The sequence below is a fragment of the Eumetopias jubatus genome, unplaced genomic scaffold (assembly GCF_037043125.1).
Source record: "Eumetopias jubatus isolate StellerSeaLion01/CBP00866 unplaced genomic scaffold, mEumJub1_p1.0 scaffold_13, whole genome shotgun sequence".
Classification (NCBI taxonomy): domain Eukaryota; kingdom Metazoa; phylum Chordata; class Mammalia; order Carnivora; family Otariidae; genus Eumetopias; species Eumetopias jubatus.
In genome coordinates, this window is record NW_028274819.1 from 84,013,733 (window position 1) to 84,029,729 (window position 15,997).

Below are 15,997 nucleotides of genomic sequence, written 5' to 3' on the forward strand. Positions count from 1 at the left end.
GTTGAGGGAGTTTGATACCACTAGACTTGACTTATGAGAAATACTACATAGAGTCCCTCAAGTTAAAATGAAAAGATGCTAGACAGTGACTTGAAGCCATAGGAAAATACAAAGTTCTCTAGTAAAGGTAAATGTCAAAAAGAATGAAATCTTGCCATTCACAACAATGTGGATATAACTAGTATTATGCTGAGCAAAATAAGTCAGTCAGAGAAAGACAAATACCATATGACTCACTGATATGTGGAATTTAAGAAACAAAACAAATGAACATAGGGAAAGGGAAGTAAAAATAAAATAAGATGAAAACTGAGAGGGAAGCAAACCATAAAAGATGCTGTACTCTAGGAAAACAAACAGGGTTGCTGGAGGGGAGGTGGGTGGGGGAAAGGGGTAATTGGGTGATGGGCATTAAGGAGGGCACTTGATGTAATGAGCACTGGGTGTTATATGCAAGTGATGAATCATTAAATACTACCTCTTGAATTACTTTAAAAAAAAAGAAAATTGTAGGGGTGCCTGGCTGGCTCAGATGGTTGAGTGTCTGCCTTTGGCTCAGGTCGTGATCCCAGGGTCCTGGGATCAAGCCCCACGTTGGGCTCCCTGCTCAGTGGGGAGCCTGCTTCTCCCTCTCCCTCGGCCATTCCCTCCACTTGTGCTCTCTGGCTCTGTATCTCTGTCAAATAAATAAAATCTTTTTAAAAAATATAAAAACCAGTATTGTTCTAATTTTAATTTATAAATCTACTTCTTTTTTACAGGACTCAAAAGACAAATGCTGAAAATAATTACTAATCTATATTAATGAGGACACAACATATAAAGATTTGACTTGTGACATCAATAACATACAGGGAGGTGAAGCTATAAAGGAGTAGTTTTTGTGTGTGATTGAAGTTTAGTTGACACCAATATAAAATAGAATGTCATAACTTTAGGACAGTATTTGTAATCTCCATGGTAACCACAATGAAAATATTTATAGAATATACACACAAAAAAATGAAAAGGGAATTAAAACTTGTCACTATAAAAAGTAACTAAATACAAAGGAAAATAGTTATGGAGGAAATATGGGAGAAAAAAGCTATAAAACATAGAGAAAACAAATAACAAAATGACCAAAGTAAATGTTTCCCCATCAGTAATTCCTTTAAATGTAAATGGATTAAACTCCCCAATGAAAAGATCTAGATTTAGAGTTGAAAAACACTATAGAGCAAATGAACCTAACAAATATATATAGAACAGTTCATCCAATAACACAATACACATTTTTCTCAAATTTATACACATGGAATATTCTCCAGGACAGATCATATGTTAAACCACAACACAAATTTTAATAATTTTAAAGACTGAAATCATACAATGTACCTTTTCCAATCACAACAGAATGAAACTAGAAACCAAAAGCAGAAAGAACACAAAAATTCACATTTCAAATTCCAGAAATATGTGAAAATTAACACATTATTAAAAACAACTAATGATTCAAAGAAGAAATAACAAGGAAATCAGGAAATATCTTGAGACAACTGAAAATAAAAATTCAACATAAACTTATGGGATGCAGCAAGAGCAGTGCTAAAAGGGAAATTTATACCCGTAAACACATTAAAAAAGAAAAAAGGTCTTAAGTCAACACCTAACTAGTCACCCTAGGGAAATAGAAAAAAGAAACAAACTAAACTGAAAGGTAGCAGAAGGAAGGATATATTAAAGATTAGAACGGAGATAAAAACAGATAATAAAAAAAATAGAGAAAAAGCAACAAAACCAAGAGTTAGTTCTTTGGAAAGATTAACAAAATTGACAAACCTTTAGTAAGATTAACTAGCATAATAACATTATTCACAACAGGCAGAAGCAACCTAGGTGTCCATTGATGAATGAATAGATGAACAAAATATGGTACATACAAAGGATTATTATTCAGTCTTAAAAAGGAAGGAAATGCTGACACCTGCTACACGTGCTACGATGTGGATGAACCTTGAAGACATGCTAAGTGAAAGAAGCCAGTTATAACAGGACAAATACTGTATGATTCTACTTATATGAAGTACCTAGAATGGTCAATTTTATAGCAACAGAAAGTAGAATGGTGGTGGCCAGAGGTTATGGAGAGGGGAGATAGGAAGTTAATGTTTAATAGATATAGAGTTTCAGTTTGGGAAGATGAAAAAGTTCAGGAAATGGATGGTGGCAATGTTCACACAATGATGTGAATAGATGTAAGGCCAGTGAACTCTACAATTGAAAATGGTAAGACTAGTAAATTTTATGTATATTTTGCCACAACAAAAAACAAAATAATTATGTTATACCCAGATTTTTTTTTAAATATTTAACAATGCTCCTGAGCCATATTCCTGGCATGAACTTCCCTACAACCCTGCCTCTACCTCCAGAACCCAATCTACTACAACCTGCTGAATCATCTCAGTAATCCCAGCTTCCTTACAAAAATCCAGGCTAATAAATTTCTGGCTTCTTACTTCTTTCATGATTAGGGCTTCTAGGCTTAAGAAATAAAAATACAAGATAGCCGGTTAAACTTGAATTTATGAGGTGGAAGAGCAAGATGGCGGAGGAGTAGGAGACCTAAATTTCATCTGGTCCCAGGAATTCACCTAGATAAGGATCAAACCATTCTGAACACCTACGAACTCAAGAGATCGAAGAAAAGAATAGAAGCAACTCTCTGAACAGGAAAGTGACCACTTTCTGGGAACTCTCTTCTGATTTGTTTAGTCTATACTTTCTGGGGATGTTGTTACCCTGTTAGCATTTTGTTCTCTCATTCATCTATTCTCCTCTGGACAAAATGACAAGACAGAAAAAATCACCTCAACAAAAAGAACAAGAGGTAGTACTGACTGCCAGGGACCTAATCAATACGGACATTAGCAATATGTTGGAACTAGAGTTCAGAATGATGATTTTAAAGATACTAGCTGGGCTTGAAAAAAGCATGGAAGATATTAGAGAAACCCTTTCTGGAGAAATAAAAGAACTAATATCTAACCAAGTCAAAATCAAAAAGGCTATTAATGAGGTGCAATAAAAAATGGAGGCTCTAACTAATAGGATAAATTAGGTAGAAGAGAGAATTAGTAATATAGAAGACCAAATGATGGAAAATAAAGAATGTGAGAAAAAGAGAGATAAACAACTACTGGATCACGAGGGCAGAATTTGAGAGATAAGTGATGCCATTAGACAAAATAATATTAGAATAATTGGGATCCCAGAAGAAGAAGAAAGAGATAGAGGGGCAGAAGGTATATTGGAGCAAATTACAGCAGAGAACTACCCTAATTTGGGGAAGGAAACAGGCATCAAAATCCAGGAGGCACAGAGAACCCCCCTCAAAATCAATAAAAATAGGCCAACACCCTGACAACTAATAGTAAAACTTACGAGTCTCCGAGACAAAGAGAAAATCCTGAAAGCACCTCAGGACAAGAGGTCTGTAACCTACAATGGTAGAAACATTATATTGGCAACAGACCTATCCAAAGAGACCTGGCAGGCCAGAAGGGACTGGCATGATATACTCAGAGCACTGAATGAGAAAAATATGCAGCCAAGAATACTATATCCAGCTAGGCTGTCATTGAAAATAGAAGGAGAGATAAAAAGCTTCCAGGATAAACAAAAACTAAAGGAATTTGCAAACACAAAACCAGCCCTACAAGAAATATTGAACGGGGTCCTCTAAGCAAAGAGAGAGCCTAAAAGTAACATAGACCAGAAAGGAACACAGACAATATACAGTCACAGTCACCTTACAGGCAATACAATGGCACTAAATTCATACCTTTCAAGAGTTACCCTGCATGTAAATGGCCTAAATGCCCCAATCAAAAGACACAGGCTATCAGACTGGATAAAAAAACAAGACCCATCGATATGCTGTCTGCAAGAGACTCATTTTAGACCCAAAGACACCCCCAGATTGAAAGTGAGGGGGTGGAAAACCATTAACCATGCTAATGGACACCAAAAGAAAGCTGGGGTGGCAATCCTTATATCAGACAAATTAGATTTTAAATCAAAGACTGTAATAAGAGATGAGGAAGGACACTATATCCTGCTTAAAGGGTCTATCCAACAAGAAGATCTAACAATTGTAAATATCTATGCCCCTAACATGGGAGCAGCCAATTATATAAGGCAATTAATAACAAAACCAAAGAAACACATCGACAGCAATACAATAATAGTGGGGGACTTTAACACCCCCGACTGAAATGGACAGATCATCTAAGCAAAACATCCACAAGGAACAAAAGACCTAAAATGACACACTGGACCAAATGGACTTCACAGATATACTCAGAACATTCCATCCCAAAGCAACAGAATACACATTCTTCTCTACTGCCCATGGAATATTCTCCAGAATTGATCACATCCTAGGTCACAAATCATGTCTCGACTGGTACCACAAGATTGGGATCATTCCCTGCATATTTTCAGACCACAATGCTTTGAAACTAGAACTCAATCACAAGAGGAAAGTCGGAAAGAACTCAAATACATGGAGGCTAAAGAGCATCCTACTAAAGAATGAATGGGTCAACCAGGAAATTAAAGAAGAATTAAAAAAATTCATGGGAACAAATGAAAATGAAAACACAATGGTTCAAAATCTTTGGGATGCAGCCTAGGCCATCCTAAGAGGAAAGTAGATAGCAATACAAGCCTTTCTCAAGAAACAAGAAAGGTCTCAAATACACAACTTAACCCTACCTCTAAAGGAGCTGGAGAAAGAACAGCAAATAAAACCTAAACCCAGCAAGAGAAGAGAAATAATAAAGATCAGAGCAGAAATCAATGAAATAGAAACCAAAAGAGCAGTAGAACAGATCAATGAAACTAGGAGCTGCTTCTCTGAAAGAATTAACAAGATTGATAAACCGCTGGCCAGATTATCAAAAAGAAAAGAGAAATAACCCAAATAAATAAAATCACAAATGAAAGAGGAGAGATCACAACCAACACCAAAGAAATACAAACAATTATAAGACCATATTATGAGTAACTCTATGCCAGCAAATTCGATAATCTGGAAGAAATGGATGCATTCCTAGAGAGGCATCAACTACCAAAACTGAACCAGGAAGAAATAGAAAACCTGAACAGACGTATAACCACTAAGGAAATTGAAGCAGTCATCCAAAATCCCCCAACAAACAAAAGCCCAGAGCCAGATGGTTTCCCAGGGGAATTCTACTAAACATTTAAAGAAGAATTAATACCTATCCTTCTGAAACCGTTCCAAAAAATACAAATGGAAGGAAAACTTCCGAACTTGTTTTATGAAGCCACCATTACCTTGATCCCCAAACCAGACAAAGACCCCATCAAAAAGGAGAATTACAGACCAATATCCTTGATGAACATGGATGCAAAAATTCTCACCAAAATACTAACCAATAGGATCCAACAGTACATTAAAAGGATTCTTCACCACGAGCAAGTGGGATTTATCCCTGGGCTGCAAGGCTGGTTCAACATCTGCAAATCAATCAATGTGATACAATACATTAATAAAAGAAAGAACAAGAACCATATGATCCTCTCAATAGATGCAGAAAAAGCATTTGACAAAGTACAGCATCCTTTCTTGATCAAAACTCTTCAGAGTATAGGGATAGAGGGTACATACCTCAATATCATAAAAGCCATCTAGGAAAAACCTACAGCGAACATCATTCTCAATGGGGAAAAACTGAGAGCTTTCCCCTAAGGTCAGGAACACGGCAGGGATGTCCACTATCACCATGGCTATTCAACATAGTACTAGAAGTCTTAGCCACAGCAATCAGACAGCAAAAAGAAATAAAAGGCATCCAAATTGGCAAGGAAGAAGTCAAACTCTCACTCTTTGCAGAAGATATGATACTTTATGTGGAAACCCCAAAAGACTCCACCCCAAAACTGCTAGAACTCATACAAGAATTCAGTAAAGTGGCAGGATATAAAATCAATGCACAGAAATCAGTGGCATTCCTATACACCAACAGCAAGACAGAAGAAAGAGAAATTAGGGAGTCGATCCCATTTACAATTGCACCCAAAACCATAAGATACCTAGGAATAAATCGAACCAAAGAGACAAAGGATCTGTACTCAGAAAACTATAAAATACTCATGAAAGAAATTGAGGAAGACACAAAGAAATGGAAGAATGTTCCATGCTCATGGATTGGAAGAACATATACTGTGAAGATGTCAATGCTACCTAGAGCAATCTACACATTCAATGCAATCCCCATCAAAATACCATCCACTTTTTTCAAGGAAATGGAACAAATAATCCTAAAATTTGTATGGAACCAGAAAAGACCCTGAATAGCCAGAGGAATGTTGAAAAAGAAAAGCAAAGCTGGCGGCATCACAATTCCGGACTTCCAGCTCTATTACAAAGCTGTCATCATCAAGACAGTATGGTACTGGCACAAAAACAGACTCATAGATCAACGGAATAGAATAGAAAGCCCAGAAATGGACCCTCAACTCTATGGTCAACTAATCTTTGACAAAGTAGGAAAGAATGTCCAATGGAAAAAAGACAGTCTCTTCAACAAATGGTGTTGGGAAAATTGGACAGCCACATGCAGAAGAATGAACCTGGATCATTTCCTTACACCACACACGAAAAAGGACTCAAAATGGGTGAAAGACCTCAATGTGAGATAGGAGTCCATCAAAATCCTAAAGGAGAACACAGGCAGCAACCTCTTCGACCTCAGCTGCAGCAACTTCTTCCTAGAAATATCGCCAAAGGCAAGGGAAGCAAGGGCAAAAATGAACTATTGGGAATTCATCAAGATAAAAAGCTTTTGCATAGCAAAAGAACCAGTCAAGAAAACCAAAAGACAACCGACAGAATGGGAGAAGATATTTGCAGATGATATATCAGATAAAGGGCTAGTATTCAAAATGTATAAAGAACTTCTTAAACTCAACACCCAAAGAAGCCAGGAACAGACATTTTTCCAAAGAAGACCTCCAAATGGCCAACAGACACATGAAAAAGTGCTCAACATCGCTCGGCATCAGGGAAATCCAAATCAAAACCTCAATGAGATACCACCTCACACCAGTCAGAATAGCTAAAATGAACAAGTCAGGGAACGACAGATGTTGGCAGGGATGCAGAGAAAGGGGAACCCTCCTACACTGTTGGTGGGAATGCAAGCTGGTGCAGCCACTCTGGAAAACAGTATGGAGGTTCCTCAGAAAGTTGAAAATAGAGCTCAACACGATCCAGCAATTGCACTACTGGGTATTTACCACAAAGATACAAATGTAGGGATCCGAAGGGGTATGTGCACCCCGATGTTTATAGCAGCAATGTCCACAATAGCCCAACTATGGAAAGAGCCAGGATGTCCATCGACAGATGAATGGATAAAGAAGATGTGGTATATATACACAATGGAATATTATGCAGTCATCAAAAGGAATGAAATCTTGCCATTTGCAACGACGTGGATGGAACTGGAGGTTATTATGCTGAGTGAAATAAGTCAATCAGAGAAAGACATGTATCAGATGACCTCACTGATATGAGGAATTCTTAATCTCAGGAAACAAACTGAGGGTTGTTGTTGTAGTGGGGGGTGGGAGGGATGGGGTGGCTGGGTGATAGACATTGGGGAGTGTATGTGCTATGGTGAGTGCTGTGAATTGTGTAAGACTGTTGAATCACAGACCTGTACCTCTGAAACAAATAATACATTATATGTTAAAAAAAAAGAACATAGTAGGGAAAAATGAAGGAGGGGGAATCAGAGAGGGATACGAACCATGAGAGACTATGGACTCTGAGAAACAAACTGAGCGTTCTAGAAGGGAGGGGTGGGGGAATGGGTTAGCCTGGTGATGGGTATTAAAGAGGGCATGTACTGCATGAAGCACTGGGTGTTTTACGCAAACAATGAATCATGGAACACTACATCAAAAACTAATGATGTAATGTATGGTGATTAACAGAACATAATAATAAAAAAATCTGAAAAAAATAAACTTGAATTTACAATGAATAAATTTTTATATAAGTTATGAATATTTTTAACACAGGTATGTCCCATGCAATATTTAGGACATATTTATACTAAAAAACATATTCTTTGTTTATCTGAAATTCAAATTTAACTGAATACCCTGTGTTTTATTTGCCTACCCTACAAATGGTCAAGTAATTCCTTTGATCTATGTGTGCTGTGAACATTCCAAACCATTGACTCAAGAGCAATTTTATAGATGTACTTACTAATTTTTTTATAAATGTACTAATTTCTCAGCATAACTCTTCTAATTTTTATATAAGCTCTTGGATTAATTATTCCCATTCCTGCCTTCTTATTGCTTCCAAATATTACATGCAATGATAATATACTTTCTCCCCAAAATTCATTTTTATCACCTATGTTTTGGATAAAATGTATACCATACACACAACCCCTTTTTGGTAGGTAGCAAAAAGATGTACCTTGAAAAGTCATCAGCTGTAATTTTATAACTACAAAAAGTCCTGCTGTCTTACAGGTAAGGGCCCATCCATTTACGCTCCTCTCCATGTAGGACTGAGCCGGTTAGTATGCTATTGGGACACCAGTTTGTGGGTTTTTCAGTTACCAACACATCACACGTGGCAGCTCTGACACCGTTTGGATGAACGTATGTCCTTGTGCCTGTCTGTCCCTTCAGCACTATACCCCCCAAGACGACACCGAAATACATCTTTTAAAAGACAACTATTACAAACCCCTCCAATTATAGATCTCAGGCAGTGGGGAAGAATGCATTCCTGTGTTGAAAGGAACTGTGAGCCCCTGGTCTGAGAGGTCCCCCAGGACTATTTACTCCCAGTAGGAAGACAGTTGAAGATCAAAGAGGAGGCTCCTCGCTTTTACCTGGAGTGGCACCACCCTGGACATCAGGTGATCAAAATAAAGGTCCACTGCTTCGGTGAAGCCCTTGTAAGTTGTTCTCAGCCTCATGCCAGAGTCTTGGAGTAACCAGCTTGAATAAAAGGGGGGGTGGGAATTAGTTGCACTGTTTGTGGGTTTGTTCTGGGCAGGATGATGGTGGGGAGAAAAGAAGCAGCTTCAGAGTCTTGGGGAGAGTGGGACCATTCCCACCCCACTCCCTCCACTCAGCCAGGAGCAGGAGATTGTGCAAACAGATCAGGGGGAAACTCTGCTACAGCTCCAGCCCTGCACTCTGCACTGCTTCCCTACGAAAAGACAACCAGCATTGCTAGGGATTTTATTTCCAGCTTTGTGGCTATAGGTCTGGCTGCCAGTCAGAGCGAGAAAAGCTTTTCACTGAACTGAAGCCCAGTGTTCAAGCATTTATTCTAACATCTCCTTACAAAGGGGTGAAGCCAAAGCAGTTAAGGAATCACTGGGGCCAGATGCAACCTTCCAGTGTCACCCAGAAAACCAGGCCCAACAGAGAGGCCATGAGAGGCTAATCCCACTTCTGCCCACTTCTCTCTAGGCTGACCCAGGGGGCTCATTAGCATCAGCCTCCTCAGCTCTTCAGAGCTCAGCTCAGGGAAGTTGCTGATGAGCAAGAAGGTGAATGCTTCCCACAACCTGTCCATTGTGATCATATTCCCCAGGTGTACACAGATCATTCCTTCCAGAGCTGGAGTCAGGAACTTTTCCTTCTCACTTGAAATTCTGAGAAAACACTTATATTTTCTTATAAAGGCTCTGATGCTTCTTGTCCTAATTTGCAAGTCCTGAACAGAGTCAGAAAATTATCAATTTATGTTAGGTAAAAATGTTTAAGGAGAGAGCAGCTTCCTCTAGATACCTCCACCCTCCATCTCACCTAAAAGGGTCTAGCTTCTCATCAACACTGGGTCCCTGCTTGTTTGGGCCTCCCTGGGGTGTGCCCACGTGCCAGGACCTGAATGGACAGTGCCGCCCAGGAGGAGGGCTGAGTGCTGGAGCTCCAGCTGCTTCTAAGCCAACACTTAAATCCTGTCCTTCCCCTGGCAGCTCCGGCTGAGCCAGAGGACATCGCTGACACACAGATTTCTAATCCCTAGGTGCAGGGGGAGGGCACACTGGCTGTGTGCACAGCCTTGTCAAGGGCACAGAGACAGAGAAGTGATCCTAGAGAGTGAAGGAGATGGAGATAGAGCCTGCTTGGGATCCTTAGGGAAGGGATGGGTCGCTCTGGAGACGGGAGAGAAAACAAGGCCCGGCCTGGTGGCTGTGCTGTGGGGAGAGGCCATTCCCGAAGAAGACCACAAGGCAAACAGGACCAGCCTTCTTCCCCCTTGGGGCGGCATCGGGTAGGAAGAAAGTGGATCTAACCGTCTGGAACACCCTGAAGATGGGAAAGATTATGCCTATTAAAAGAAAGTCTTTTTGTTGAAAATTAATGGCAGTAATGATGAGGACAAGGAATGAATGTGGTACCAGGTGATTACCGTCCAGATTTCTACTCCATAATTCATTAAAGCCTGAGATTTGAAGATAAAACAAAACAAAAACGATAATTTGTTTCTCTTATACTTTATCAAATAAAGTGACATCATTTAAAATGGCCTCCTTTGGGCATCACTTATTTTGAAAAGGAATTTCAGTACAGAATGAAGAATATACTTTAGCAGCAAAATTAAACCTCCAATTGTGATTACTGTTTTGCAGAAGCACAGAGGTCCAGCTCAAGCCACAGCTGAAGCCCCTCACAGCCCCACTCACCTGGGCAAGCCCCCAAGGTCAATCTCACTGCAGATGTAGGGGCCTGGACGCAGAATCACCCACAACCCGATCTCCGCAGCCATCAGCACAAAGGCCCTAGGGAGGTCAGTGTCAGCAGCTCTCAAGACACAGAGGGGAGGATGGGGACAAGCCCAGCATCACAAGGTGGTGGAGCTGCCCAGCTCCTCTCCTCCCTCCCTTCACAGGCCCTGGGAGATGGGTTCTCACCTGCTCCCAGCCCAGGACCTTCTGCACAGCCCCACTGGGGCATAAGGAGGAAGGGCATCAAACAGGGTACAGGGGGGTCCTAACAGTGAACCTGACCCCAACAGCCTTGCGACCATAGAGGGGCAACCCCGGTCCCAGCACAGGCGGCTGGCCCACACTGCAAAGCAGTGCAGACACTGGGGATTAGGCATCTCTGGGCTGCAGTGAAGAGGTCTGGGCTCAGAGGAGGCAGACCCAGACCCCCAGGAGTAACAGGTTCATGGAGAGCATGTGGGTCCTGAGAACAAGGCTCCTGACCTGCCTCTCTCTGGTTCTCAAAGCAAAACTGAGATGGTCCCATGGTTCCTGATCAACCCCAGGGGGCCACCTCTCTGCCTCCCCACCCCAGGCCAGGCCATAGAAGCAGCAAGAGCACTTACTCCAGGTCCAGGTTCCCAGAGAAGTCAAATTTGCCTCTTTCTGGCTCATGGAGGTTCCATGGAACATAGCTGTAATAGATAATTACAGGAATGAGCTTTTCATTTATTCCACTTTGTCTTCTAGATTACCTTCTTTACCCCAAAACCCACTATGATGGTTGAAGATGTATTTCTTAGGTACAGGTCTTAATGGTGTCAGGATTGGAACCAAGAACTAAGTGAAGAGACCTAGGGACCTTAGAGAATCCAGGGCCAGTCCCTGGGAGGCTAATACCTCATCTCCTTAGGAGAAGGAAGAGAAGGCCAGTAAGCTTTGGGTGAAGCATGAGATGTGACCACAGGTGAGCTTGAGCATGCACTCCCCCCACTTCCTCCCTCCCTCCCTCCCCATCTCTCCCACTTTTTCTTCATCAGAGGAGAAAAAAAAAGTAACTTCTTAAAAGAAAAAGTTAAAAGTAAGATAAGAGGAAACCTCAGTGGTCAGTCCTATTTTTACTGAAGGAATCAAAATTCCAAAGAATTCTTTCCTTATATCTTCTCTTTAGAAGATAAGGAAAGGAAATAAGTTCTTTAAGGGGCCCAACTCAAGAGGTAGAGGTAACACAGCCGCTCCTCTCCTGGACTCCCACCCACCCCTGGCTTCCAGTGGAGCCCTCTCCAACTGTAAAGAATGTGCACAGGTAAAGGGGGAGGAGGTTTGCTTGCTTCCAATTCAGACTCAGGAGATCCCTGTTGAAGAAAATACAGATTACCTAGCTTTTATAAGGTAAAATGCTTAGCCTGCAATATTCCCACAAGCTTCAGAAGTCCTGTGATGTGTGAATGTATCCCCAGGACCAGAATTTACATATGCAAATAAATGGATCCTTTTAAGTACTCCTTCTGGAAAACCATATACATTTGTTTCATCTATGCTGTGATGGCCCAGAACATTCCTGTAATTCATTTTAGAAATTGTCTTCAAAGCTAGCTCATGAACCACTCAAGAAAATCCACATCCTTGATCTGTAATCATATATTTTTGCCTGAAAACAGCTTTCCCAAGGAAGCTATTTTGAAAAAGATCACATTCATCTGCTGAATAAATTGGGGGCTGGAGTGCTTGTTTAAAAAAAAGAAAAATTGGATAATTTAATCACCTCCTACACCTACACTCACCTCCTTCACTGTATTCCTTTGTATGCCATTGCTCTTTCTGTTCCTCTAAAGCTTATACATCCATCCTGTCTTCTCATCCGCACTAACAGGGAGTTCTGTGCAGGTGAGGGAAGGAGGCTGTCGAACCCGGCAGACCTATGCAGAGGGGTGGGCTCCTCCTATATTTTTCCCCACAAAGCTCAGCCTAAAGATTCTCTTCAGGGACAGCTCACGTTCAGGATCTGGCAGGGCTCCCCCAATCCTGACACAATGAAGACCTACAGTCTGGGGTGCCTTGAAGAAGCCCAGGACACAGATGCGACAGATGCCAATGCTTGGTGGTGGGGTGGGCCAGCACTCACGTGGTGAGGGTATTCAAGCCACAGGCTTTCATCTTCAGCAAACGGTCCCTCCAGTATTCCTTAGGCACACGGAAATAGTGCATGGAGCCCCCGAAGATCCAGAAAGTGGAGTCCTCCAGCATGAAGTATTGGCCGTTGGCCTGCAGCCCTGACTGCCGTTGTTTAAGCCATGCAGGGAGCAGATTATACCAATCCAATCTGCAAAGAGAAAAGGCAGCCGAGAAGCTTGGCTCATCCTCAGCAGTGAGCAGGGGTACAGAAGTCTTAGGAGAGAGGCTTTTTCTCCTCCTCTGCAGGCCCTCTGCCTTTCTAAGAGCTCCTGCTTCTGAGGCCTTCAGAAAAAGTTCCCCACCCTCCGATTCAGCCAAACCTTAGAAGGAGCCTTTCTTCAGTCTACTCATCTGCATCCCACTGCAGGGGAAGAGCAAGCTGAGGCCATAGTCAGGAACAAGACAAACACAAAGGTCAACATGAAAGCTGTGTGCTAACAGGAGAGAGACGAGGTGGGGGCACACAGCATGGAAAGGGTATTCTCAGGGACGTGCGGGGTGCCCAGGGCAGGTGTGACACGCAGGTTCCTACAAATGGCCAGCTTGTCCAGGCCATTTGACTAAGCATCAAAGAAGCAGCTATTTCAAATAGTACCTCTGAGGCGCCTCATGGTCATAGCTGCCCGGCCTGAGATGCAAATACCTAGAAGGAGGTATCTGGGTTAGAAACAGCATCTGTTAATTGACCAACATTCCAAGTATTAATTATTATCTAAAGATCAAGTTCAAGAGATAATCCAGCACAACAGAGAGCCCCACCTGGGAGGGCTGTTGGAAAGTGCTAGTCCCTAAAAAAGTAGGTCTTGGGGAGTCCCCTCAAACTGATCCCCATGACTAGAATTCCTTCCCTCTCTTCCCTCCCCAGGCTCCAAAGGCCATGAGAGAAACCCAGCAAGAGACTCTGGGGGAGCCAAGAAATTTAGGAGTTTGGAGACAGAAAACAGCGTGAGTGAGTGTCTGAGGGGAAAGCAAATTTCCGTTGGTGCCTTTTCCGCACCCACTTTTCATTACAGTTCCTGACACTAGAGGGCGTATTGCCCCAGAGGGCTCTTCTGCATCAAAAAGCTCCCTGAACTGCTGCCTATCGGTCTTTCCATTGATTTTGTAACACTAGCTAAAACTGTGCCACTGAGAGACATGCTCTGCTTAAGGCCCAAACTGCTCCACTCAATCCATATCGATACACACTGATGGGAGACTGTCGTCTCTTAGAAGAAACAGAGATGCAGGAGGCAAAATTAGGCTAAGAGCTTCAATCTTGATTCTGGATTCAACAATTCTGTCCTTCAAAGGGGCAGCTCCTTCACAGAGCTTTGGCCTCCATGGGGACCAGGAGTGGAGGTCATGGGGGCAGAGGGCACATGCATGTCGCATATCCCGTTGCTGACTCTCCTAGTATGCTTATGGGATCAGCCATCCCTTCCACTCTCTCTCCATCACCGCCACAGCCCTGTCCTCCTGCTGCGTCCTTTTCCTACACGACAACCAGCTTCTCCTCCACCTACAGTGCCAAGAGCTTCAGCTTGGAACATAAACGTGCATACCCTACACTGTAAAGCAGCCGGAGCCCTGCTATTGGTGGAAAAATTTTTAATGGCATTTAGTGAAAATCCACTACAGGTGTGCATGCTCCTCAGGAAGCTGGCTCCCATCCTACCAAAGTTCCTCTGGGCCACAGACTCCACGGTCCCTATAAGGCATTCTGACACATACAGTCTTCTCCACCTCCATGCACACTCAGATAATTACAAGTCGGTGTCATGTGTGCCGCTGTAAGGCAAGCGCAAAGATAAGTCCAGGGCTGGCCTCTGGGGCATGTGATCCATGCAGTCCACCCAGGGCCCCAAGCTCAGAAGGCTCCCTTGCAACAAGTAGTTAAATAAGCCATAGAGATCTAATCCACAGTATAATGAATATAGACCATATTGTACTATAATTATGTCATGTGATAAATTATTGTTACAGTGGCAATCACATTACAATATATAAATGTATCAGAGCACACACTGTACACATGATTTCAGACACACTATCTCCATCCTGAAATTCTCAATGTTTTTTAGACAGAGGCCCCACATTTTCATTATGCACCGGGCTCCACAAATTAGGTAGTGTGGCCTAGCAACAGCAGAGGACGGTAGCTGAAACACACACACACACACACACACACGTAATTGTCAAATGAAGAAATTATCTATATCATCCAGGTGGAGTCAGAGAAAGCTTCGTCCAGAAGATGACATATTCACGGGTTTGAAGGCAGCGAATATAAGAAAGCAGAGGGAACTAGGGGCAAAAGCATTAAAAAGTGAAAGCATATCTACTCAGGGAATGGCAAGCAGACAGGTGAGGAGGCTGTGTGAGCACGCACCGCAACCCGGGGCCCCTCCACAGCGTGGGCCTGGCGAGGGCACGCACCGCTGCCAACCTCCTGCTAGTCCGCGACTGGTACAGAAACGGAGATAGTTTTAGAGCAATGAGAGTCATTTTATGTCTGTTGAAGCTCATCATAAAAGACTGGGGCATGTACTTTGTGGATCTCTTCATTTCCTTTTTCTAGTAAAGCGTTTTCAATGTCTTTGATAAAGTAACATTGAGGGAAAAAAACTTTTAAAGAAGAAAAGGAAAATGATTCTTCAGCACAGAGAGACTGAGAAATATTCCTCGAGACCAGAAACAACAGTCTGGCCTCGGGCAGTTTTGATCAGAGCTGGGAGGACAAACATATTGACCAGTTCGGTTTAACAGGCTTAGTAACCAAATGGGATGCAGGACGCGTGAGACCAAACCGGTGTGAAATTGCTTCATCAGCAGCTTTCCCAGCACTTGGCTGAAGTCGGCCACATGACTAGAAGGGAGGTTTGGGTTTAGCCACCACGGTGGTTCTCAAAGCTGGCCCCCTATCTGAATCACCTGGGAAGCTTAAAACTGAGGAATGCGCAGGCCCCACCCCGACCAATTAATGACGGTGGAGGTGGACCCCAGGGATTGGTAGTTTTTACAAGCTCCTCCACAGATCCGGGTGAGGCTGAGCTCCTGGAAGGTGTTACAGGAGG

The 15,997-nt window shown here is 42.5% G+C and overlaps 1 protein-coding gene across 1 annotated transcript in view; it reads right to left on the bottom strand.

The window, feature by feature from the left end:
* LOC114222302 (beta-galactosidase-1-like protein 2) overlaps positions 1-15,997 on the bottom strand; it is a 52,826-nt gene that overhangs the window by 26,393 nt on the left and 10,436 nt on the right. The window contains exons 2-5 of the mRNA XM_028120765.2: positions 12,892-13,089; positions 11,393-11,461; positions 10,746-10,841; positions 8,937-9,045 (exon numbers count right to left, since the gene is read on the bottom strand). Of these exons, the coding sequence (XP_027976566.2) occupies positions 8,937-9,045; positions 10,746-10,841; positions 11,393-11,461; positions 12,892-13,089 (472 nt within the window). The remainder of the gene's footprint in view (positions 1-8,936; positions 9,046-10,745; positions 10,842-11,392; positions 11,462-12,891; positions 13,090-15,997) is intronic.